The 26,904-nt window shown below is 41.8% G+C and overlaps 1 protein-coding gene across 2 annotated transcripts in view; it reads left to right on the top strand.

The window, feature by feature from the left end:
- wwp1 (WW domain containing E3 ubiquitin protein ligase 1) overlaps window positions 1-26,904 on the top strand; it is an 85,529-nt gene that overhangs the window by 9,783 nt on the left and 48,842 nt on the right. For both annotated transcript variants that reach the window (XM_078397246.1, XM_078397244.1), the window contains exon 2: window positions 24,638-24,713. In XM_078397246.1, the coding sequence (XP_078253372.1) occupies window positions 24,656-24,713 (58 nt within the window). In that variant the 5' untranslated portion in view covers window positions 24,638-24,655. The remainder of the gene's footprint in view (window positions 1-24,637; window positions 24,714-26,904) is intronic.

Raw genomic sequence — 26,904 nt, 5'->3', positions numbered from 1 at the left:
ATTACTGAATTGAGATCTCAGAACAAGATTGAGTCTTGTCCAACCCAATTTGGAAAGGAAAATGGAGAAGAGGAATGGAAAGCACTATAGGTGCCATAATATGTGCTTCAACGGAAATAGAATTTAAAATCCGGAACCTCGTTCCAAATTAGTGATAACATATCTGGTAAATTGTAGAGCTATAAGAGCTATAATTATTCAATGAAGGTTTGCTGTAGATTCCACTAAGTCTCTGTGGACCATTTAATTCTAGCACTCAATACTGTGGAATGTTGTAGGGTGGACTGTGGGATTGAAGATATATCTGCAGTATTTCCCACAAAAAGGAACCAACCTGTGGCTTTGCTGGTTTGACAATGTCTTTGAGTCCAGATAATGCTCTTAACAATATTGGGGGAATGTAGAAATTCCATGTAGGTGGCACTGTTACCTTTAAGAAGATTGTGCAGACATAGAAGATTAGTTTAACTTGGCTCCATGTTTAGCAGGGACATTGTGGGCCAAAGGGCCTGTTCCTTGCTGTGCTGCTCTACCACACAGAAAGCACAAACTGCTGACGTAGTTAAAACCTGTTAACTTTGCAAATGTGCTAATTCAGCTTTGTTTTATTTTACGAACTGAAATAATGATACATGAAATAAACAATCTTCTGGAGGAATTCAGTGGGTCGAGCAACATCTGTTGAGGTTAAAACGTCCACACTTCCTTCCCCCTACTCCCCCAGATGCTGCTCGACCCACTGAGTTCTTCCAGTAGAGAGCTTGTTGCTCCAGATTCCAGCATTTGCAGTGTATTATGTCTCTAGTGTAGGAAAATAACTGCAGATGCTGGTACAAATCGAAGGTATTTATTTCACAAAATGCTGGAGTAACTCAGCAGGTCAGGCAGCATCTCAGGAGAAAAGGAATGGGTGACGTTTCGGGTCGAGACCCTTCTTCAGACTGTCTTCAGACCAGTCTGAAGAAGGGTCTCGACCCGAAACGTCACCCATTCCTTCTCTCCTGAGATGCTGCCTGACCTGCTGAGTTACTCCAGCATTTTGTGAAATATATGTCTCGAGTGTATATATAACATCAGTTATGAACTGTAATTACTGCTTTATAGCTGTTATTTATTTAAGAATAATGTGGGGTCACTAACTGCTGCTGTTGAAACTGCATTTATAGGAAATTCAAAGTTGTAATATTTAAGGAACCTAAAATGGCATCCTGATTTGACTTCCTTGTGGGTCATACCTACTCATCTACCTTCTACAGATTCATTTTGATGCATGGTGCGAATTCAAAAAGAATACATATGCCACAATTCTTCCTTGTCAACAAAGAAGGTATATACAGCACTGTGAATTCAGGTAATTTCTCTGATTGCAGCAGCAGGTTGAAAGGAATGTGGAGATGAAGATCTCAGCAGAAGGTATAGATTGACCAGAGCAGGATCTTCACAGTGAACAGTGTCATGCAGCAGAGAGATCTCGGAGTACAAGTATACAGTTCCCTGAAAATGGCATCACCGGTAAATAAGGTAGTGTAGATGGCTTCTTTGTCACGTTGGCCTTCATCAGTCAGAGAAATAGGGTCATACAGAACAGAAACAGGCCCATCAGCGCAACTAGTCCATGCTGATCAAGATGACCCATCTCCACCAGTCCCACCTGCCTGCATTTGGCCCATCCCTCTAAACCTTTCCTATCCATGTGCCTTGTCAAAGTGACTTTTAAATATTGTTATTAGTACCTGCCTCAACTACTTCCTCTCGCAGCTCGTTCCATATCCCACCACTCTCTATGTGAAAATGTTGCCACCTCAGATTCCTATTAGATGTTTCCCCTCTCACCTTAAACTGATGTCCTCCGGTTCTTGATTTCCCTATTCTGGGTAAAATACTCTGTACATTCACCCTATCTATTCCCTTCATGATCTTAACACCTCTATAAGATCAAGCACCAGCTTCCTGAGCTCCAAGGAGTATATAGTCGGAGCCTGCCCAACCTCTCCCTATAGCTTAGGCCGTCCGATCCTGGCTAAATCCTCATGAAGCTTCGCTCTTACGAAAAACATGCCAGGACCCGAGGATCTGGGAGAGGCTGGGCAGGCTAGGACTGTATTCCTTGAAGCACAGGAGGCTAAAGTATGATCTTATTAAGGGGTATCAAATCTTGAGGGAAATAGAGAAGGTAGATGTGACTAAGTGTTTTTTGCAGGGTAGGGGAATCAAAAATCTCGAGGGCATAGATTTAAGGTAAGAGGGAAAATTTAATATGAACCTGAGGCGCACCTTTTGCACACAAAGGGTAGTAGGCAAATGGAATGAGTTGCCAGAGGAAGTAGTTGAGGCAGGTACAATATCAACATTCACAGACACATTCAGAAGGTACAAGGATTGGCAAAGTTTAGAGGGATATGGGCCAAACATGGGCAAATGCAACTAGCTTAGATGAAGTCGATAAGTGTATAAGCTTTTAAGAAGGAAAATAACTATTGAAAATCTGAAACACAGTAAAATAAATCTGTGTAAAATAATATTTTAGATAAATATTTTGGTGTGTCTTCACATTTTTAGATTTTAGATTTTTAGATTTAGAGATACAGCGCGGAAACAGGCCCTTCGGCCTACCGGGTCCGCGCCGCCCAGCGATCCCCGCACATTAACACTATCCTACACACCCTAGGGACAATTTTTACATTTGCCCAGCCAATTAACCTACATACCTGTACGTCTTTGGAGTGTGGGAGGAAACCGAAGATCTCGGAGAAAACCCACGCAGGTCACGGGGAAAACGTACAAACTCCGTACAGACGGCGCCCGTAGTCAGGATCGAACCTGAGTCTCCGGCGCTGCATTTGCTGTAAGGCAGCAACTCTACCGCTGCGCCACCGTGCCGCCCTTGCGCCACCGTGCTGCCCTTGTGTGAAAGTAATCCAAGAATCTTTTGGGGGAAGGGGGTATGGTGGAAGGGAAGTCATTCTGAACGGACAGGGATGCAGGGACAGTGTGCAATGTAGGGATGAGGAAATTGGAGGATAAGTCACCTTGTCCTGCATCATAATGCTCTTTGTGTTCAACTTAAATGGTGACAAAGCAAATCAGTTGGTTGCTGGCTTGGTTACAAATTGCACATGGTCAGAAGAAAAGCATAAATGAAAAATGAAACAGATTTTGCGTATTGATGTGCAACTGTAAACTTTGGTGTTGTGTTCCATGCAACTGTGACTTTAGCGCAGTTGAAACACTACTCACTGATGACATATGGAAGTAGTAGTTGTAATATATCTCAAGCAGAATGATACCTTTATGTAGCATTGGTTCTTTGTGAAATCAGAGAAGTAACATTCTGTGCATTGTTTGTGAGTAGCTATTTCAAGGCTTACAACATGAACAAAAATGTAAAAAGATGCCAGGAACATTTTTTTTCAAAAAAAAATGTTATCATTAGAAATTGGACGTTTGGAGGCAGCATATTCAAATTGGTAATGCAGTGGCGTGTGGAATTTGATTGCTTGGCGGTGTTAATCATCTGGTGAATAATATCAATTTCAGCGAGGCTAGTCACACCAAATGCATTGATAGTTTGTAACAGGATATATTTTTTGAATGAATTAAGAAAAAAAAGTCAGAAAAAACGGATGTATTTTCCTTGATAAGCATAGCAGAAATGTGTCTGAGTTACTCTAGCACATTGTGTCTATCTTTGGTATAAACCAGCATCTGCAGTTCCTTTCTACACATGTAGTCTTATTGTTGAACTTCGCAGGAAGGTATATTTGGCATATTAATATTTTATCTTGTGTTTTTCAATTTTAAAACTGTGTTTCAGTGACAGTGCTTTGCAATTGATCTTTATCATTTGTTTTTATTAGTTTGATACTATTTCCCCATCTTTTGAAAAGATATTGTAAGGAATTTTGTAAATAGTTAAATGTTAAAAAACAATGAAGACTAACAAGCATTCTGCAAATGAGAAAATGAATTCTGTACCTAATTTAAACCCGATTGTTAAATTCATTGAGAATTGTAAAATTGATATTTATCATCAAATACCTGTCTTTGTTAAATAAGTTTTTGAACCTCACCCAATGTCGTTGATTATTGATTCTGCTGCTGATTTGTTCTGAAAATAAATAATAGGGAGCAACAAATTATTAATGGAGAACAGCATTCAACTTTTCAAAATATAAACAGATAAAGCTTGATACAACTGCAAGTAATATGTATTGCAATGAAATCTCTCCTATTTGCATTGTGATTTTTTATTTCCTTGTGCGCATGTTGCCTTGTGGATCAGAGCAGATAGTTTATCTTGATACACCCAAAACACATACTGGACCAATCTACATTTGCTGGTCTTGGGGAATCTATTCTAGAGACAAGCCTGGAGTTGACACTGTCAATTGTAAACCCAAGTGTACTGGAAATTAGAAATGTTTTGATTTGCAGTTGACAGTATAAACAGGATATAAGTGACAATGTTGAAATGCAACTGACATGCAATAAACGGAATATATTTCACCACTCCAGACATGGGTGATGGCAAATCTCTTTGCTCCAGATTTTAGCAAAGGGCAAGTCAAGTCAAGTCAAGTCAATTTTATTTGTATAGCACATTTAAAAACAACCCACGTTGACCAAAGTGCTGTACATCAGTTCAGGTACTATTCAGTTCAGTACAGTTCAGGCAGAGCAACTAATCATACCAAGATTACTTTATTTTACTGATACACAATTATACAATGAAAAAAATGACCAATTTAGACATTTTTGCATTTTCAGCTTGGTGATGAATCTATTTGAGTTTCTGTTCATTTTCCTGTGATTAATTAGCCAGGGCAGGTTGGCTCCTTGGTTTTAGAGATCTAGGAGTATAGGTACATAGTTTCTTGAAAGTGGCGTCACGGGTGGATAGGTTGGTCACGAAGGCTTTCGGCACATTGACCTTCATCAGTCAGAATATTGAGTTTGGAGTATCATGTTGAGTTAGTAAACTTGTTACTACAGGAAAGATGTTGTTAGGCCAGAAAAGGTGCAGAGAAGACTTACGAGAATGTTGCCAGGACTCGAGGGCCTGAGCTACAGGGAGAGGTTCAGCAGGCTAGGACATTTCCTTGGAGCACAGGAAGAAGAGGGGTGATATTATAGAGGTATATAAGATCATGCCTTTGGGCATTAGATAGGGTCGTCTTTTACTCAGAGCAGGGGAATCAACAGCCTGAGGACAGAGGTTTGTGAGGGGGGGATATAATTAATAGGAACCTGAGGGGTAACTTTTTTACACAAAGGGTGGTGTATATGGAACAAGCTGCCAGATGAGGTAGTTGAGGCAGGTACTATCACAGTGTTTAAAAGACATTTGGACAGGTACATGGATAGGATAGGGCATGGAAAAATATGAGCCAAATGGAGGCAGGTGGGACTCGTGTAGATGGGGCATGTTGGTCGGCATGGGGCAGTTGGGCTGAAAGGCCTATTTCTACGCTGCATGACTCTACGACTAAATGACCACCTTTGAATTGTATCTCCCATCTATTGCCCGTAACATTTTCCTGCCCTGGTTCAATCTGAATCATTCTTGCATTTAACCCTATTTTCAAAAAGAAACACTGCCAAAGCACTTTGAGGTACATTTTTAAACTTCCTTGTCGTCTTGTTTAGAGATCTTTATCGTCACATGCACCAAGGTACAGTGAAAAGCAGTGAAAAGTATAAATCAGTGGAAAGGCACTACATGATTACAATCGAGCCATTTACCTATAGATAGAAACATGATAAGGGAATAATGTTTAGCGCAAGATAAAGCCAGTAAACGATTAAAGATAGCCCGGGGCTCACCAATGTGGTAGATAGTAGTTCTGGACTGCTCTCTAGTTGTGGTAGGATGGTTCAATTGCCTGATAACAGCTGGGAAGCAACTGAGTACTGTGTTTACAAACCTGTTGTGCTGCTGCAAGTAAGAATTTCATTGTTCCATTTCAGGACATATGACAATGAAACTCTTGACTCTTGATATTCAGTTATTTAAAAAGATGGATTACCATGCTATTTATGGAGTATGATGATACCATATACTACCTTTGCGAAGTTTCAACTCACTACCTATGCAACACATCATAAGGGCTTTCATTGTTACACAGACAAATACAGCAGTCATTTCGACATCCAAATTTCAGATGCCTAGTTGCAAAGGGATGCGCGGGGTCCCTTTGAGTTCCCTGAGCTTGATAATGAGTTTGATGGGGCTGATGGTGTTGAATGCCAAGCTGCAGTCTATGAACAACAGCCTGGCATATGTGTTTTATTGTCCATATGGCCCAGTGGAGACCCAGCAAGATTGCATCCTCCCTTGATTTATTGTGGCAGTAGGCAATTGTAGTGAGTCCAGGATCTAGCTGCGGTAGTTGATATGCACCATAACCACCCTCTCAAACCACGGGCATTAGTGCCACCGGTCATTAGTCATTGAGGCATGTCACCTTACTCACGATGGCGCAGCGGTAGAGTTGCTGCCTTACAGCGAATGCAGCGCCGGAGACTCAGGTTCGATCCTGACTATGGGCGCAGTCTGTACGGAGTTTGTACGTTCTCCCCGTGACCTGTGTGGGTTTTCTCCGAAACTTTCGGTTTCCTCCCACACTCTAAAGACGTACAGGTATGTAGGTAAATTGACTGGGCAAATGTAAAAACAAATTTTTTTAATTGTCCCTAGTGTGTGTAGGATAGTGTTAATGTGCGGGGATCACTGGGCGGCACAGACCCGGTGGGCCGAAGGGCCTGTTTCCGCGCTGTATCTCTAAATCTAAATCTAAAATCTTCTGCACTGGTATGATTGATTTTAAAGCAGGTGGTAACCTCAGACCTCAGTAATGAGAGGATGAAGATATCTGCAAAATCTCCATCCAGTTTGTCTGCGCAGGTTTTGGGAACGCGACCAGGTGCACCATCAGGTCCAGACGACTTTTTATGTCTGAAAGATCTTCTGACGTGGCCTCGGTGACTGAGATTGCAATACCATCGGGGTCTGTGGGGGCTCGAGAAAGCAAATCAGTGTTCTCCCAATCGAAGTGTAGAACACATTGTTCATCTGGGAGTGATGCCTCGCTGTCACTGTGCTGCCCCTGTGCTGCCCCAGGTTTCACTGTGCTGCCCCAGGTTTCACTGTGCTGCCCCAGGTTTCACTGTGCTGCCCCAGGTTTCACTGTGCTGTCCCAGGTTTCACTGTGCTGCCCCAGGTTTCACTGTGCTGCCCCAGGTTTCACTGTGCTGCCTGCCCCACGTGCACTTTAACTCTGGCAGAACTTCTGAAAAGCTTCAGAGAAATAATACAATTAGTGCTTGCACAGCTCTGACAAAATTACAACTTTGGTAGGCTTTGCTGAAGGATATATTTAGTTTATGGCTCTTGGACAGCTACTTGCTCTTTCAATATTATTATAATGAAATCTTTCACGCCTGCTATAAAAACAGGTATAAATCTACATTAGAAAGACACAAAAAGCTGGTGTAACTCAGTGGGACAGACAGCATCTCTGGAGAGAAGGAATGGGTGACATTTCGAGTTGAGACCCTTCTTCAGACTGATTTACATTGTTGAGTTACTCCAGCATTTTGTGTCTCTTTTTAAAGGTTTACATTGTTGGACTTTGAAAAATGTAGCATTAATCTGGTAATGTAAATAATCTTAGCTATGCTTTGTGCATGTGTCATGCAAAGTATGATTGCAGTCAATCTAGTTGCTGGAACATTTTAGATAGTACAGTGGGCCCAGCTCAAACCTCTAGCGACCAGGGTTCAATCATGACCTCCAGTGCTGTCTTTGTAGAGTTTGCCTGTTCTCCCTCTGACCATGTGAGTTTCCTCTGGTTTTCTCCCATATTCCAAAAATGTGCAGGTCATTAGGTTAATGAGTGACTATAATTTGCCCAAGCGTGGATAATAAATAAATATCACTCTATCCCCACTGCAGCATTTTGATCAAATTAATTTAGCAATGTGAATTAGTTTGTAGGCCTCGGTTAAATCACCTAAATATTCAATTATGTTTTACTTATGTTGTTATTCAACTGGGAATGAACCTTTTTGCCTTTCTCTGGATATTTTGCAATGCCTCAATGGCACTCACAATGCGAAGGGATCAGATCTAGAAATAGTAATCCAACAGTAGTCTTATAAAAGTACAGGTAGACACAAAATGCTGGAGTAACTCAGCAGGTCAGGCAGCATCTCTAGAGAGAAAGAATGGGTGACGTTTCAGGTCGAGACCCTTCTTCAGACTGATGTCAGGGGAGGGGGCGAGACAAAGATAAAATGTAGTCGGAGACATCAGTCTGAAAAAGGGTCTCGACCTGAAACATCACCCATTCCTTCTCTCCAGAGATGCTACCTGACCCGCTGAGTTACTCCAGCATTTTGTGTCTACCTTCGATTTGAATCAGCATCTGCATACACACACAAACACGCACGCACGCACACACGCACACACGCACACACACACACCTACACCCCCCCCCCCCCCCCCACCTCCAGAATCTCTCAAAGTGCTCTACAGGCAGAGAAAAACTTTTGAAATTAAGTCAGTTGTATTAGTTTATTGTTGTCACGTGTACTGAGAAATTGTTTGTTTTGTGTGCTATCCAGGCAAGTCATACCATACGTGAGTACATCAAATTGTGCAAAAGTGAAATAAATAGAGTGCAGATAAAATAAAAGTGCAAGGGCTGCAACAAGGTAGATTGGAAGATCGAGAAATTTTCCTTAACATTTGAGTGGACCGTTCAAGATTCTGATAAAAGCAGGGAATAAGTTGTTTTTTGAATCTGGTGGTTCGTGCTTTCAAGCTTTTGTATCTTCTGCCATACGGGAGATTGAACAAGAGAGAATGACGAGTAATTGCTCCTTGATTATATTGGCTGTTTTCCCAAAAGAGCATGAAGTGTAGATGGAGTCAATGGGGTTTGGCTGGTTTGTATGATGGACAGGGCTGCATCCACTTTAATATCTCTGGTAAAAAAAAAGGTATCTCTGATAGTGTAACACACTGTGTCAGACTAGATCTTTGGTAGTCAAATCTCCTGAATGAAATGGAAAGTTATGATTTCATTACAGCACCTATCAGGAATGTTTATGTATCTTATTTAATTAAATGCTTTAATTACAGTGATAGGATGTGAGGAGCCTCAAGTAAATTCCTTGCTCTTATTTGATTACAGTTCAGTTCTGAAAATGCACACTATTTAGAAATGTTTCTCATAATGCAGAGGGCCAACGAGATTTGTTGTTTAGATGCTTCTGGCACTGAATTGTTTCCAGCATGGTGACAAATGCACCTCAGAAATTTGAGTTTTGTTGGTCATAATGTTGAGAAAGGGGTTGGTTCATTTGTTAGTAACTGGAAGTCTGGAAAATAAGACTTGTTGTCAATCAGAGTGGACTACAGATATGTCCGAAGCCTTGCCAAAATGGAGCTCAATGCTTCACCTAACTCCATGTGTTGGTTGAGCAAACCATCTTTCAACAGCTGAAGGACTTTCCCCATCTCTTCCCCTACTTCTCCTTCTCACCCAGAGAGTTGTGAATCTGTGGAATTCTCTGCCATAGAAGGCTGTGGAGGCTAATTCATTGGATGTTTTCAAGAGAGAGTTAGATATAGCTCTTTGGGCTAATGGAATCAAGCGATATGGGGTGAAAGCAGGAATGGGGTACTGATTTTGGATGATCAGCCATGATCATATTGAAAGGCAGTGCTGGCTCGAAGAGCCAAATGGCCTACTCCTGCACCTATTTTATATGCTTCTACTCACTGTTACTTTGAATGAACAGTGGCTAGGTTATTTCCAGATCCTTAAATTTTCTAAAGTCCAGAGGGAATGGTTTGCCAGGTGCTGAAGGAGTTCATTTTGATTTTAAGGCTTCTGCAGTAATTAATTGCTCCCTGATCTGAATGTTAGTGGGCATTCCCCAAGGAGTGCAGAATGATAAAGAAAATGTGCAGAGGCACACAGTGGAATAAATTGTCTTAAAAGTTCATAAGTTATAGGAGCAGAATTAGGACACTCGGCCTATCAAGTCTATTCTGCGAAGAAAATGCAGATACTAGTTTGCACCGAAGATAGACATAAAATAGTGGAGTAACTCAGTGGGTCAGGCAGTATCTCTGGAGAAAAGGAATATGTGACGTTTCGGGTCGAAATTCTTTTTCGGACTCTGAAGCTTCAGTCTGAAGAAGGGTTCCGACCCGAAATGTCACCTATTCCTTTTCTCCAGATATACTGCCTGACCCGCTATTTACTCCAGCATTTTGTGTCTATTTTCATTATGTATAGTTAGTTAAATATGTAACAGGTAACCCAATCAGCAACAACAACTCGTTTTTGGAAAGAAAAACAGAATTCATATTTCAGATTGATTATCTTTCATCAGAATGATATTTCCAGAACATTTTTTTTATTTTGTTTCAGATTTTAGAGCTTACTAGACGACCCGTGGACCCGTTGGGTCCAAATCTCAACCTGGGGACCGGGCCTGAGAGAGCGGGCAACCCAGGAGGGGGGGGGGGGGGGAGAGGGGCGCCGAGAGCGGTGTGAGCCTGGTGACCTGAAGAGCGAGAGAGAGAGAGAGAGAGAGAGAGAGAGAGAGAGACGACGAACACGGTGACCCGGGGAGAGAAGCGTCAAGACCAGGATGAGCCCCATAGCCCGAGCAGAGAGAAAGGCGCCGAATGCAACATAAGGCCGGTGTGCTGAGGAGGGAGAGAGAGGCGCAGAGGGCAGTGTGAACCCGGTGACCTGAGGAGAAGGAAAGGCGCTGAGAACAAGGCGAGCCCGCTGTCCCGAGGAGAGCGGGAGAGAGGGCACCAAGGGCAGGGTGAACCCAGTGACCTGAGGAGAGAGGCGCTAGGCCCCAGGAGAAACGGCAAGAGGAGAGAGAGGGCGGCAGGAGAGGGGCGTCGCGGACAGGGTGAACCCGGTGACCTATGGGGAGAGAGGGCACCGAGAGCAGGGTGAACCCAGTGACATGAGGAGAGAGGCGTTGAGGGCAAGTGAAGCCCCAGGAGGAGCCTGGGAGAGAGAGGGGTGTCAAGAAAGGGTAAGCCCGGTGACCTGCAGACGGAGAAAGGTGATGACCCGTGGACCCGTTGCCGGCTGGGGAATCTCCCTCGGGGGAGGGGGAAAGGGGAGAGGGAGCCACTCACCCTGGCCAACGGGTACTCGTAAGTTGGGATATTGTGCAGTGACTACATCCCTTCCAAACTTATCGTCAAAATCGGAACTGGATCTCTGCTCCTTCCTATGCAACTGACCTAATTTAGTATGAATTGTCAACAGCAACTCCTAGCTGACCAACAACACAGTAGCACCTCAAGGCTGGGGGCTCAGTCCCCACCTTTACTCTTTATACCCATGGCTGTATAGCCAGACATAGCTCCAACACAATCTTTGTATTCGTTGATGATACCACTGCTGTTGAGTGATATAGTTGGGTCGGAGGGTAAGAGGGAGATTAGCAATCTATTGAGTGGTTCCAGAATGACAATCTTGCTCTAAACACTAGTAAGATCAAAGAGTTGATTGTTGACTTCTGGAAGGAAAAGTCAAGGGACCATGCACCTCTTGATCGACGGGATGGTGGTGGAGAATGTCAATAGCTTCAAGTTTAGTTTTTTTTTTTTTTTAGATTTAGAGATACAGCGCAGAAGCAGGCCCTTCGGCCCACCGGGTCCGCGCCGCCCAGCAATCACCGCACATTAACACTATCCTACACCCACTAGGGACAATTGTTTTACATTTGCCCAGCCAATTAACCTACAAACCTGTACGTCTTTGGAGTGTGGGAGGAAACCGAAGATCTCGGAGAAAACCCACGCAGGTCACGGGGAGAGCGTACAAACTCCGTACAGACAGCACCCGTGGTCGGGATCGAAACTGAGTCTCCGGCGCTGCATTCGCTGTAAGGCAGCAACTCTACCGCTGCGCCACCGTGCCAGTTCCTGGGATTGCACAACTCTATGATCTGTCATGGCCCAGCACGTAGATGCAATTACAAAGAAATCTCACTAAACCCCCTCTTCCTTAAAAGATTGAGAAGATTTGGCAAGTTGCCGAATACTATATTGAACATCTGGAGATGTACTTTGGAGAGTATACTGACTGGATGCATCACAGCCTGGTTTGGTCATTTGAACATTCAAGAATGAAGAAATTGGACATTTCCTGGTCGATCACATGTACTGACCTCCCCATCATCGAAGTTGACTTACAGGAAGCATTGCCTCAATGAATGAATGAATGAATAAGTTTATTGGCAAGCATGTGCATATACAAGGAATGTGCCTTGGTGCTCCGCTCACAAATGACAACACAAACATACAGTTAACAATTAAGAATAAAGCATAAACATCAAAACAATAAGGATACAACATTATGGTCTAAACATGTGGGTGAAAATAAACCAGAGCAAAAAAGAGACTACAGACTGGTTATTGAGTAGAACTACCACTCGTGGAAAAAAACTGTTTTTATGTCTGGCTGTGGCTGCTTTGACAGTCCGGAGTCGCCTTCCAGAGGGACGTTCTTCAAAGAGTTTGTGGCCAGGGTGAGAGGGGTCAGAGATGATCTTGCCCGCTCGCTTCCTGTCCCTTGTAGTGTACAGTTCGTCAATGGGGGGAAGGTTGCAGCCAACAACTTTCTCAGCTGAGCAAACGATCCGTTGCAGCCTCCGGATGTCGTGCTTGGTGGCTGAGCCAAACCAGACCATGATGGAGAAGGTGAGGACGGACTCAATGATAGAAGCAGCTTATCAAATCAAAAAGGTGCTGCCTCAAGAAGGCAGCTGATATCAATATAATCAACCTCACCACCCTGGAAAGGTCTCACTTCACTGCTACCTTTGGTACAGAAGGTACAGAGCCTGTCAATGCCAGGTTCCCTTATCTGGTACTGAAGTATTGTTGAGTTAATTGAGGTTTAAATTGTCTCCACATTCTGTTAATTTTTTTAAACTGGCTGATAGTTCCTAGGAGAATTCTACCAGTTGACATGAAATTTCAGCTGCCAACCTTCCACCTGCAGTGGATTTACAGGATTAGTTTCCACGGTCTCCAAAACAAAGGAAAAGTTGTGGAAGTGAACTGAACAGTTGTTGAATGGACTGCAGGTCTCTGATCACTACTGAATTACATGGCCATCAGGGTGCTGACTAGCCAGGTTGGATCAGATTATGCCAGGTGATACTAGGGAAATGGAAAACTTGGGTTTGGCATTAAGTGATTGCCAGGCAAGCAGCCAACCACTTTAATTATGTGCTTGAGGTTTGGCCGAGGAGAGCAGTAGAAATGTCTTAAAGAGCCATCTATTTTGAGCAGGGAGCGAAAGTAAGTGGTAGGGCACCAGTGGTAGGAGTTGACCCTTCCCTTGTCGCCAGGAACAAACTTTCATTGAGAACCTGCATGTTATCCGCATTTATGCAGGGCAGAAAATTATATCAGTGTGAACAGAATCAGACAGAGATCATCCCCAGAAATACAGACCGATTCTTATAGTGCGTCACGGTGGCTCAGCGGTAAAGTTGCTGCCTTACAGTGTTTACCGCGCCGGAGACCCAGGTTTGATCCCGACTACGGGTGCTCTCTGCATGGAGTTTGTACATTCTCCCCACGATCTCCCCGTGGATTTTCTCTGAGATCTTCGGTTTCCTCCCACACTCCAAAGACCTACAGGTTTGTAGGTTAATTGGATTGGTATAAATGGAAATTGTCCCTCTTGTGTAGGATAGTGTTAATGTGCGGGAATCGCTGGTTGGCGCAAACTCTGGGTCGAAAGGCCTGTTTTCGCGCTAAGTCTCAAAACTAAACTAAACGGTAGACACAAAAAGCTGGAGTAACTCAGCGGCAGCATCTCAGGAGAGAAGGAATGGGTAACGTTTCGGGTCGAGACTTTTCTTCAGACCAGTTAGGGTAAAGAGAAATGAGAGATATAGACGAAGATGTAGAGAGATAAAGAACAATGAATGAAAGATATGCAAAAAAGAAACAATGATAAAGGAAACGGGCCATTGCTGTTTGCAGGGTGAAAATTAAAAGCTGGTGCGATTTGGGTGGGGGAGGGATGGAGAGAGAGGGAATGCCGGGGTTACTTGAAGTGAGAGAAATCAATACTCATACCACTGCCCAAGCGAAATATGAGACGCTGTTCCTCCAATTTGCGTTTAGCCTCACTCTGACAATGGAGGACCTAGGACAGAAAAGTCAGTGTGGGAATAGGAAGGAGAGTTAAAGTGTTTAGCAAACCTGATTCCGCTATCCTTAAGAGCTGTATCTAGCTCTCTCTTGAATGCATTCAGAGAATTGGCCTCCACTGCCTTCTGAAGCAGAGAATTCCACAGATTCATTGTTCTTTATCTCTCAAAATTTTCGTCTCTATCTTGTATCCCCTTTCCCTAACTAGTCTGAAAAAGGGTCTCGATCCGAAATGTCACCCATTCCTTCTCTCCAGAGTTGTTGCCTGTCCCGCTGAGTAACTCCAGCTTCTGCAGTTCGTTCTTAAACTAAAAGGGAGCTGTTTCGGTCCAATTTATCTATATCAATCATGATGACTATCTATTCTAATCCTAATTTGTTTAGGCCAGTATCCCTATACATCATTCCTTTTTATTTGTCTCCAATTCCTCCTCTGGCAGATATTCACCATTCTTTTAGTAAAAATAAAATTACGCCTCCTTTCCATTTCTTCCCTCTCACTTTAATTCTGTGCCCTCTAGTTCTCGACCTCTCTGCCCTATAAATTCCGATCCTATCTATATAGGGTGATTAAAATTATGCAGTTTGTTCATGCCCATCATTAATTTAGGACACCATCAAATTCAGTCCTCACCCAACTGAGTTGGCTAGGTTGGCTAACAAAGTTGGCTAGGAAGCCCCATGCAGTTGAGTGACTTAATATTTTGTCGTTTTTGTTTTTTTGTGACCTTATCCAATTGAGCAAATTGCCTTCCTTTTGGGTTGAAATTTTTAGAATTTGTTGCATATTACTGAAGCTTGGCTGTGGGGTAAAGTCATTTTTCAAAACATTTCTTATCTGTTTTTAGGGTGTGGCATTTTAGGTTGGTGTTGGTATTGGGTTATTATTGTCACTCGTACCCAAATACATTGATAGGCTTTGTTTGCATGCTGTCCAGTGAAATCCTACTGTACATGAATATAGTCAAGCCATGTACAAGTACAACAGATAGTGCAAAAAGAAAGAATATAGTGTTCCACATTAAAGCATTATAGTTACAGAGAAAAAGACCAAGGTCATAGAGTCACAGAGCATGGAAACAGGCCCTTTGGTCCAACTTGCCCACGCCAACCAACATGCCCCAGCTACACTAGTCCCACTTTCCTGTGTTTGGCCCATATCCCCCTAAACTTATCCTGTCTAATTGTTTCTTAAATGTTGCAATAGTACCTGCCTCAACTACCTCATCTGATAACTCATTCCATACACCCAACACCCTTTGTGTAAACCCCTCATTCTCCTGTGCTCCAAGGAATAAAGTCCTAGCCTGCTCAACCTCTCCCTTTAGCTCAGGCCCTCGTGTCCTGGTAAGAACCTCGTAAATCTTCTCTGCACCCTTTCCAGCTTGACGTCTTTCCTACAACATGCTGACCAAAACTGAACACAATATTCCAGGAAGATTGAAACTACACCCTGACTCATGGAAGGATTGTTCAGTGGTCTGATAACAGCAGGGATATAGTTATTCCTGAATCCAGTGTTACGAGCTTTAAGCTTTTCTATTGGTCTGACGGTAGAGGGGAGACGAGGGAATGGCAGGATGATTGCATTAAAATGATAATATTCCTACTTAGGTTTAAACTATTTTTTCATCTCCATCCCGTGGCCCAAATATCAAAGTAGTTTTGCAAGCTCTGTTTGTTATTTCTCTGACCTTGCACGGGTTCTTTTTGAATGCCTCCCACTGAGATTATTTTGCTCTCACCTTCTGAATGTGAAACGCTAGCATTTCTTCTTTCCAAAATAGATTTTCAGTGTTTGCTACTTGACTTCCTGCTATCCTCTCCCTCTGTTCTTTTATAACCTCTTTTATCATTTTCCTTTCCCTATCCTCCTCCTCTGCACTTTATGTTTACATGAAAAATAAAAGTATAGAGGGTGTAACAATTAAATAGGGAGACCAGTGCACTGTTTGCTGTATCTAAGGGCATGAAATATAAAAGGAATTAAATGAATATTGCACAGAGTTTTGGTTTTGATATCTAAGGAAGGGCTTGCATCGGAAGCAGTATAGGTTCATGACTTTGATTTCTGAGACAAAGGAGTTTGCTTATGAAGAAGTGTAAGAAAATAACTGCAGATGCTGGTACAAATCAGACTGAAGAAGGGTCTGGACCCGAAACGTCACCCATTCCTTCTCTCCTGAGATGCTGCCTGACCTGCTGAGTTACTCCAGCATTTTGTGAATAAATACCTTGCATATGAAGAAAGTCTGAGCTGATTTGGATTTGGAAGTGAAAGGTGATTTTATTGAGAAAATCAGTTGTGACGAGGATTAACGGTGTACGCTGAAATAATTGTCCCATATGCAGTATAACATTTATTGCTCATCCCTAATTACCTTTGAGAAGGTGAGAGTGAGCACCATTTCTTGAACCTAAATGGTAAGAAACCTTGGATTATTAGGAAGTGTGGGTCTCATTAGAGGGTATTAAACCTCTGACCTTTGGTATCCATGTGATTGCTGCAGATGAATTTATGGTCTGCAGTGACATCCAGGACATTCGTGGTGGGGGACTCAACAATGATAATGCCATTCGATGATAAGAATAGGTGGTTAAGATCCTCTCTTGATGGAGGTGACACTGCCAGGCACTTCTATGGCTTGAATGTTATTCGCCACAGAAATTAGTTGGATTGAATTAGTTATGCTTTTTTTTTGTGAACAGGGCAATTGTTTCCCCACACACGGTCAGATAGGTTCCAGTGTTGAATTGTATGGAAAGCTTGTGGAACCGTAAGTGGAATGGGTAGGAAGGAAATGCTGGTTGACACCAAAGGTAGACACAAAATGCTCGGGTAACTCAGCGGGACAGGCAGCATCTTTGGAGAGAAGAATTGGGTGACGTTTCAACTCGAGACCCTTCTGCAGCATTTTGCCTATCTTCGGTGTTACTGGAATGGTACAGGAATAGCTTGGCTGGAGGCACAGGTAGTTCTGTCATAGAGATCTTCAGTACTGAATCTGTGATATTTTCTGGTCCTGCTGCCTTTACTGTATCCCATGCTGTTAGCTATATCTTGATACCACATGGAGTGAATCAAATTGGCTGTGAACTGGGTTTCTTGATGATGATATCTCAGAAGGAAGCTGAGATGGATTTTTTTTGGCACTTCTGGCTGAACATGGTTCTGATTGCTTCAGCATTTTCTTTAGCACTCACATGCTGGATGGACTTCACGACTGTTGAGGATGGAGATGTTCACGGAACGCATCCTCCTCTTAGCTATTGCAGCCTGTCATTACTATTCAGATGTAAACCCGTATTATGCTTCATTTATTCTGGCACCTCATCATTTCTAGATGTACGCTGGTGTTGCTCCTGACATGCCTTTCCACACTACTTGGTGAACAACGGTCTAACTCCTAGCATGAAAGCAAAAGAAGACAGAGGGACATGCCAGGCCATGAGAGATTATGTCAACAGCTGTAAGGGAAGAGAGAGGAAAATACAAAAGAGTATTGAATGGTAGATTATTGAATGGTAGAGCAAACTCAATGGCTGACTGGCTCCTGTTTCTCCTATTCTTGTGTTGATCTGACTATTGGTTCCAGGTGCCTTATACCATATGCCTGAAAGCAGCAGATATTCTTTGTCTCAAGAAGGGTCTCGACCCGAAACGTCATCCATTCCTTCTCTCCAGAGGTGCTGCCTGTCCCGCTGAGTTACACCAGCATTTTGTGTCTATCTTCTTAACTATTGATGTGGCTTGGGAGATCCATGACTGCTTTTTGTTTAAGTTTGCAATTTGTAATTTAACCTAATGTACCTTTTTTCTGCATTGCAAACTAATATTATACTTGTTTTAGATATTTTAGTGGCTAGCTGTTGCAAATTTAAGAGGAGGAAGGCAAGGGTTTTCTGCTGTTTGGTTATCTAGCTGAACGTATACACTTGCAAATACATACTGTATTTCTAAACCCAGCAGAGTAAGAGGCTAGTACTACAAAGCTGACAGCTGACGTACTGGATAGCAATCAGAGAGAGCTTATATTTAGATTACTTAGAGTCATAGATTCATACAGCTTGTAAACAGGCCCTTAAGCCCAACTTGCCCACACCGACCAACATGTCCCATCTATACTTGTCCCATTTGCCAGCATTTCGCCCATATCCCTCTAAACCTGTCCTATCCATGTACCTGCCTAATTTCTTCTTAAAGGTTGCGATAGTCCTTGCCTCAACTACTTCCTCTGGTGGCTCGTTCCATACACCCCCCACCCTTTGTGTGAAAAGTTTGCCCCTCAGATTCCTATTCCTATAAAGAATCTGAAGAATCTGAATTCCTATAAAGAATCGGGTCTGAAGAAGGGTCTCGACCCGAAACGTCACCCATTCCTTCTCTCCCGAGATGCTGCCTGACCTGCTGAGTTACTCCAGCATTTTGTGAATTAATCCTATTCCTATAAAATCTATCCCCCCCTTCACCTTAAACCTATGTCTTCTGGTGCTCGGTTTTATGCAAGATGCCTCACCAAATGCTGCTGCTGAATTGAACTGACTGAGGCGATACCATCAACAATACTACAGCATTATGATATTTTGAAATAGCATTTAAACTCAATCACAATCACAATCATATTTTATTAGCCAAGTATGTTTTGCAACAATAAAAAGCAACCGAACACACAAAATATATTTTAACATGAACATCCACCACAGTGACTCCTCCACATTCCTCAGTGTGATGGAAGGCGAAAAAAAGTTCAATCCCCCCCTTCTTCCTTCTTTGTGCTCCAGCGGTCGGGGGCCTCTAACCTTCCGTTGACGAGACGATCTTGGATCCCTTAGCCGGCGGCGGGCCTTGTTGATCGGGGCGATCAAGCTCCTGCTTGGGGGGGGGGGGGGGAGAGAGGGGGACACTGAGCTCCCCCTCACCGGGCTATCTACCCCGGGTCAGGGCTTATCGAACATCGTGCGGCTTGGAGCTCCCGACTGGTCTCAACCCAAGCCTGATGTTAAAGTCCGCAGGCTGTGGCTGGAGCGTCGATCCAGGCAAGGAATCGCATGCTCAGATGTTAAGTCCACGTCCCCACGGGGGCTCAAAATCAGTCCCAGGCAAGGCCTCCAGCCCCATAATGTTAGGCCGCAAAGCGACCGGAGATACGATCCGGAAAACAATCGCATCTCTGGCAAGGTACGGGATTGAAAATTTGTTTTCCCTGACCCCCTCCCCCACCCCCACCCCCCTCCCCACATAAAACAAACCAGAGAACATTTACACAAACTTTTAAAATTTACCAGAAATAACAAAAGAAGTTCGAAAAGGACAGACATATATGTCATGTTCCTGTGTCTAAGTGCTGTTTCATATTTTCCTCTGTGTTAATTGTAGTGAAAACTTCACTACTTTATAAGTGCCTTTTACATTCATAAACATTTGGTGTTGGATTGTTGATAAAAATTGTGATTTGTAATTACTTTTGTGGTTTTAGTGTCTTTCCTTCATTTCATGACGTGGGCAACGCACATTGCCGCACTAGTGGGTAAGGCTAAGCAGCGCCTTTACCACCTTAGACAACTGAGGAAATTCAGAGTGTCACTGAGGATCCTTCATTGCTTCTACTCTGGGGCTGTAACATTACAGTCTGGTTTGGGAACAGCTCTGCCCAGGACAGGATGGCCCTGCAGAGAGTAGTGCGTTCGGTAGAACGCACCATGGGAACTACACTCGTCCCCCTGCAGGACCTATACATCAGGAGGTGCAGATCCAGAGCAAGCAAGATCATGAGGGACCCCTGCCACCCCAGTAACGGACTGTTCCAGATGCTACGATCAGGCAAACGCCTCCGCTGTCACGCTGTGAAAACGGAGAGGATGAGACGGAGCTTCTTCCCACAGGCCATCAGGACTGTCAACTTTTATAACCCCAGAGACTAAATTTTTGTCGACACAAATAGTAACTTATTAACTTTATTTATATGCTGTAACTGTAATTCTTTTTGTGCACAACCCGCAGGCATTGCCACTTTCATTTCACTGCACATCGTGTAAGTGTATGTGACAAATAAATTTGACTTGACTTGACTTGACTACTGAGTGAGTAATTTGCATTTATGCAGCCCCTTAACAGAAATCTTCCAAGTTATTTTAATATAGCATAAGAGAAAAAAATAGAAATATGAAAATTTAATGAATACCTTATTCAAGGGTTTGGTTTGTTGAATCATTAATGTGGAAGATATGAATGAAGATATGAAATTGATGGCTGATGGAATAGTTGCTTTGCCCCAGAAGAAAACCTAATGGTACAAAATGTTTTGGAGAGGAGAGAGGTAGAATCTCTACCTCCTGCGCCAAATCGAAAGCCACACATTTATCTGTCTCATCCTCAAATTCCGACCCTCATTAGCATGTGGTACTGGATGTAACCATTTGCCTAATTCTCTGCATTCAACTTACAGGATCTTATCTCTTTTTCTACCTGTGTCATTTATGCCAATATATATACATATATATATATATATATATATATATATATATATATATATTTTATTCTATTTTAGCTCTTAATTTTCCCCTAAGTAACAATTAGTCCACATGGATCATTGTATGCCCTCCTACGTTCATGTTATCTTGAAGTCTTTGTTGATATTGCAATGGCCTGTGTTCCCTGTGCTTTCCTTACTTGGGCTTAACCAGACCTGATCTCCATGCTGCTTTCACTGGCTTCCCTCAGCTCCAGAAAAAGCCATGGGATTTTTTTCTACATCAAACTCTTTAAAAATTGCAAGCTGTTGTCACTGTCATTGCCTAATTAGCTAATGTCATCTCACTCATTGAAAATTGCTGATTGATCTCGGTCTCGGTGTCACAGAAAAATACAGTACTGAAACAGGTTAATCAGCCCACTGAGTGCACATCATCCATCAATCACCCTTTTACGCTAATATTAGCTTAATCTCATTTTTTAAATTCTCCCTACACTCTCGTCATCTCTTCCTGGGGATGTGGGAGGAAACTGGAGCTCCCAGAGGAAATCCACCCAGCCGCAGGGAAAATGCGCAAATTCCACACAGACAGCAAGCAGCCCAGGCCAGCACTGAACCTGGGTCTCAGGTGTTGTTTGGCAGCAACTCTACCAGCTGCACCATTGTGCTGCCCAGTTATGCATCAAACAGGCCAAAATTGAACTCGCTGTTTCAATACGTTTGTTTACTGTTCAATCCATCCATTTGCCAGCTTCTCTCAGATCTTCAAAGAAATGCAAGGAGTGTACCAGTTTTGTGCAGTTAAACATTTCCTTGATCTCATACCTGTATCCTCTCCTTGCCAGTTCTTAATTGGAACACAATATTTTTCACAGATATCTCTACTGTATTCCATTACGGGCACTTCATTTTGGCTCTAGTGTCTTTTTAAGGCTAAGATAGACACAAAATGCTCGAGTAACCCTGCGGTAAGGCATCATCTTTGGAGAAAAGGAATAGGTAAAGTTTTGGGTCGGAATCTTTCTTCACCTATTCGTTCTCTCCAGAGATGCTGCCTGATCTGCTGAGTTACTCTAGCATTTTGTGTCTATCCTCTTAACGTTGATTGTTTGTATAGTGTACATAATAATTCATCCCCACAGTATTGTCAAACACATTGTATCAAGTTCATAAGTGATAGGATCAGAATTAAACCATTCGGCCCATCAAGTCTATTCCGCCATTCAATCATGGCTGATCTTTCCCTCCCTCTTAACTCCATTCTCCTGCCTTAACCCCATAACCCCTGACATCCGTTCTAATCCACATACTCAGCTTTACTCCATCATCTTCACTCTTTGCTGACACAAATACATTAAAATTACAGATCTTACATATAATGTTTTATTCACCAGTTGCAACTTTCAAAATACATTCTTACTGGAGATTCCCACACCCTGATGCTTGTCCTCAATGTAATTTTTGCACTTGCTCCCTTTCGTGTTCTTTTCTGAATCTGTTAACTACTTCTGAATGTAGGGAGCTGTACATCTATTCTATTTGGGTGATTTTGAACCTAATTTAATTCCTAAACTTTCATGTTGTGGCATTTCCCAAAAACCTTTACATCTTCATTTTCAAATAATATGTTGTCTTCATCTTAATTCATGTTGGACATAGTGATACGATTTTGCATCAAGTAAAAATCTAGTTATGAAGGTCAGAATAGATAAGTAACACAGTAGGACTGAAGTGCATAGATACTTTGATGAATGGATAAGATTAAAAGCAGTGGGGAAAAATGGATAAAGTGCAACATTGTGCTAAGAAAAATGTAGGCTAGTCATTTTAGCAACGTGAGGTAAAGTTTAGATGAGGAAAAGAACTGTAAACAGATATGAGTGCATCTTATGGATAATTACATGAAGGGGGAATGATTAGTTTTGTGGAGAGGTGCAACTACATCATAATAAATTATGCATTTCATGAGATGACCTTACCATTGTTACAAAGTAACATGACTTATGGAATGAATTGCTTGACTGAAGGGACATACCGTAGTTGCAAGTTTTGAAGTTCAATGCTAATCACGTCAGAAACCCCCCCCCCACCATCCCCCTCCCTCCAAGTGGTGCCTCTGGCTGGCGTATGTACCGTCAATGCGATGTACTATTCAATGAATCAACATTGACAGCATTTCCCTCTTCCTGTTACATCTATAGTCACAGGGGAACTATTGCAGTAGAGACTGCTCTGAATCGAGGGCCCACCTTCTCTCAGCAATAAATTTTGCCTCACTAGTTTTTCCAAATTTTAAGAAGTTTGATTCATAAACCGGCCCAAGAAGCCACCAGCACTTTTACATTATAACACTGATTAGAACAAATTGGGCTGATTGCTATTAAATTCTATGTGCAATTAGGAATACAGGCACTTTAAGTGCAGCACGAACTGTCATAAGTGCACAGTCAGTAATTCATTGTGGTGTGTCTTTTTGTTTTTAACATTCTTCACAGCTGCTTATATGAATTCCTTGGGGCCAATGACTTCAATTTCCACAAGAGCCAAGGAAAAAATGTGCCCATGTTTTCTATTGCATGTATATCCTCTCTCCAAGATGGAGAGAGACAAAACCGGCACAGAATATGTCAGAAGTCTTTGTAATTTCAATTTAAATGCCAATCCTTATGTCCTCTTGCAGTAAATGCCAACATACCATTTACTTTTCTAATTATTTGCTGCACCTAACCATTAACATTTAGTGATTTATGTATACGGTTTACCCAGATCTCTCTGAACACCAATATTTTTCAAGCTCTCACCATTTCAAAATTTATTTTAGATGGATGACTTGAATTTTTTTAAATTTGAGTTTCATAATCTTTCGCAGTTTTGCATAAACCTTTGCATCTTCCACATAATGCACAAAGCATTATTCTATGCTCGCTTTAAGCACAAGGCCAATAGGGCAATGACATCTGTCCCATCAGATTCAAGTGCATATGATGAGCACTGGGCCTCTACTCGCTGGAGTTTAGAAGGTTGAGGGGGGACCTCATTGAAACTTACAGAATAATGAAAGGCATAGATAGAGTGGATGTGGAAAGGATGTTTCCACTGGTGGGAGAGTCTGGGACCAGAGGACATAGGCTCAGAATTAAAGGGCGATCTTTTAGAAAGGAGGTGAGGAGGAACTTCTTTAGTCAGAGGGTAGTTAATCTGTGGAACTCATTGCCACAGAGGACTGCAGAGGCCAAGTCAGTGGATATTTTTACGGCAGAGATAGACAAATTCTTGATTAGAACAGGTGTCAAGGGTTATGGGGAGAAGGCAGGAAAATGGGATTATGAGGCAGAGATCAGCCATGATTGAATGGCGGAGTAGACTCGATGGGCCGAATGGCCAAATTCTACTCCTATAACTTGTGAAGTGTGCCTCTTTCCACGGAAGATGTCTTTGATACAAACAGTTTAATTTTAGAGTTTAACGTTTTACTGTCTTCCGGAATTTTATATTAAATTGTGTTTTTGTATGTTTTGGTCGATGTTCCAATGATGTTGCTGCAAGTGTTTCATTGTACCTGCACCTTACCATTTGACGAACTCATCTTGACTTGACTGGCTTTTCTAAAACAGATTATCCATTTTATTACAGTGTTCTGAACAGTATTTATAATCTCAGTGCACCAAATTATTTAGTCATTGGTGTTTGTGGGACCAATTGTTCGCCATGCTTTTTACATGCTTTTACCCTTCAGAAATCCTGCATTGGTTGTAACATGTTTAGGATCATAGTAAATATATGATGGGTACTGTATAAAGCTAAGAAGATGCTATTCTCTTTTATAATGAACAGGGTGGCAAAATATTTTATGAAAATAATACAATTAACTCCGATATGACAACTGAAATAAATAAGCAGATATGTAACAGTATTTGTAATACTTAATTTTCCTCCTTTGTAGGCTAACGTTGCGTGTGACATGGCCACAACTTGTTCAAGTAACAATCAAAATGGAAGATCGCAGTTGCACGTAACTGGTATGTTGTTTTCTTTCCATGATAACTTTACTTAAAAGTACACAAGAATTGTTGAAATAAAGTTTTAATCAAAAAATTAGATTTTTAATAGTATTTGATGATTTATATACTACTCCTGTTGCAATGTGGTCTTGAATCACAGAACACTTAAGATGTTTAATTGGGAAGATGTCAAGTTCTTTAAGTAACATCTTTAATGGTACTCCCTTGGCATTTCATCTAACTAGGTTAATAATTGAAAAAGCTTTAAAAAAAAAAAGTTTGCATCTGTAATGAAATATCCCAAACGTATCGTAAATGGAAATATTTCAAAATCTTTAAAATCTGGATAAATAAGTTGAGGATGTGTGTGTTTTGAAGAGTTTTGTCACTTTATTTTGTCTTAAATTGGCGATTTTTCTGTTTGTTTTCATTTGATCATTTCCGCCTAGATATTTTTGTTGTGATTTTAACTTTTTGTAGATTTCGGGGGTCCAAAAGTGAAACATGGGGAAATCAGAGTTTGATTTTACAGAATTGTTGTCGAAGAATACATCATGCGTTTTAATGATGTCCCATAATTCTAGTTGGATTACATCACTGTTGTAAAATTCCTAGTTCTCATGCACGTAGCAGCTTGCTTGTTTGGCACTACATCCACAACCAATGCACAGTAGCAGCTGTGAGTACTATCTACAGGATGTACTGCAGCAACTTACCATGACTCTTTAGAAAGCACCTTCCATGCCCATGTCCTCTACAGCTAACAGAATAAGGGCAGCAAAAGCACGGTAAGGATAGCACTCCAAAGGAGATTGGGGGGAAAAAGGCACAAGGTCCTGGACATAACTTTCCTATAGGCTTGTAGTATGGATTATGAGGTATGGGGATGGGGTATGGTGAAAGAGCACTTGGACCATGACCTGCACAATTGGAATTTATGATCCCAAGCTTCACTGAATGGAGTTATAGAGTGCCTTCCTAACAATATGATGCTCATTGCTATACAGTGGTGAATCAAATTACAGTGTTTCAAATAGATTTTTCATTATCTCTAATGCCATACAACTTTAAGACTGTCTGTAATTTGACATTAACATTGAACACGATAACTTTACAGGTGATAATTGCATGTTTTGCAACGTGTTAGCAATTCTTCCATAACGTTGTCGACCATTCACACTGTAGGCAGATTTGCGCATGATCTGCTGGATAAACCAGCAAAGCTCTGGAACCAAGACTGCCAGAAAATCAGTGGTGGAACTGTAATGAGTAAATATTAAATTTAAGTGCAAGATTATATAACTATATAAATTAATTAAGACGGGGTTTAAAAATAAAACGCAACAGAAAAGCCAATTACCACTTTTTGGGCTGATTATCAATTAATGTGCGAATTTACCAACGTTCTTCCATATGCTTAGTCGAGTCGCATATATCAACTCTTTCTTCATAACTTAGTCATACATTTTATGACCATTGTCCTTTTATTCAATACCAAGAGAATTGGGATATGTAAGGGAAAATCAAAATAGAGAAAACAAAACAAAACAATTTTTTCTTTGTGTTGCAAAAACTATCTCTGTTCAATAACCTTTCTATAAATAGTAGAAGATACTCATGATAGGCCTGACATTGTACACGTAGTCCAAGAACCACAGACTGTTGGAAATAATAGTCATTTTTCACACATGATGTGTATGCGCATTTGGCATGCATACTTTTATTTGCTGAAAAGTTGCAATATGCGAGATATTATGAATTTTGATGTAGAATTCTGAATTTTGGACATCAAAATTATGAATTTGTAAAATCAAATGTTGAGCGGTCTGCATTGGACGTATACTTATTGCCAATTAGAGAATAAATACCTTTGGTCCATGCAAACTAAAACCATGTAAACCAGCAAATTAAAAATTCACAATGGAGAAAGGTAAAATTGAAGTTTTGACAAGTATTTCAAAACTTTTATGTGTTGAAATTGATAAAGGCAGAACAGTAGACATGGTTTACATGGACTTTAGCAGGGGCTTTGACTCAGTCCTGCAAGATAAGCTGATCCAGAATCTTCAAGCTCATGGGATCCAAGGTTTGTTGACAAACTGGATCCAACATTGGCTTGGTTATATTAGGCAGAGATAGTAGTGGAGGGTTTTTTCTTCCGACTGGAAGTCTGCAATCATCGGTCAGGGATAGGTGCTGAGACCCTCTG

This window comes from Rhinoraja longicauda, chromosome 4 (assembly GCF_053455715.1).
Source record: "Rhinoraja longicauda isolate Sanriku21f chromosome 4, sRhiLon1.1, whole genome shotgun sequence".
Classification (NCBI taxonomy): Eukaryota; Metazoa; Chordata; class Chondrichthyes; order Rajiformes; family Arhynchobatidae; genus Rhinoraja; species Rhinoraja longicauda.
Note: the sequence above shows the minus strand (reverse complement) of the source record. Positions and strands in the feature narration are given on the sequence as shown.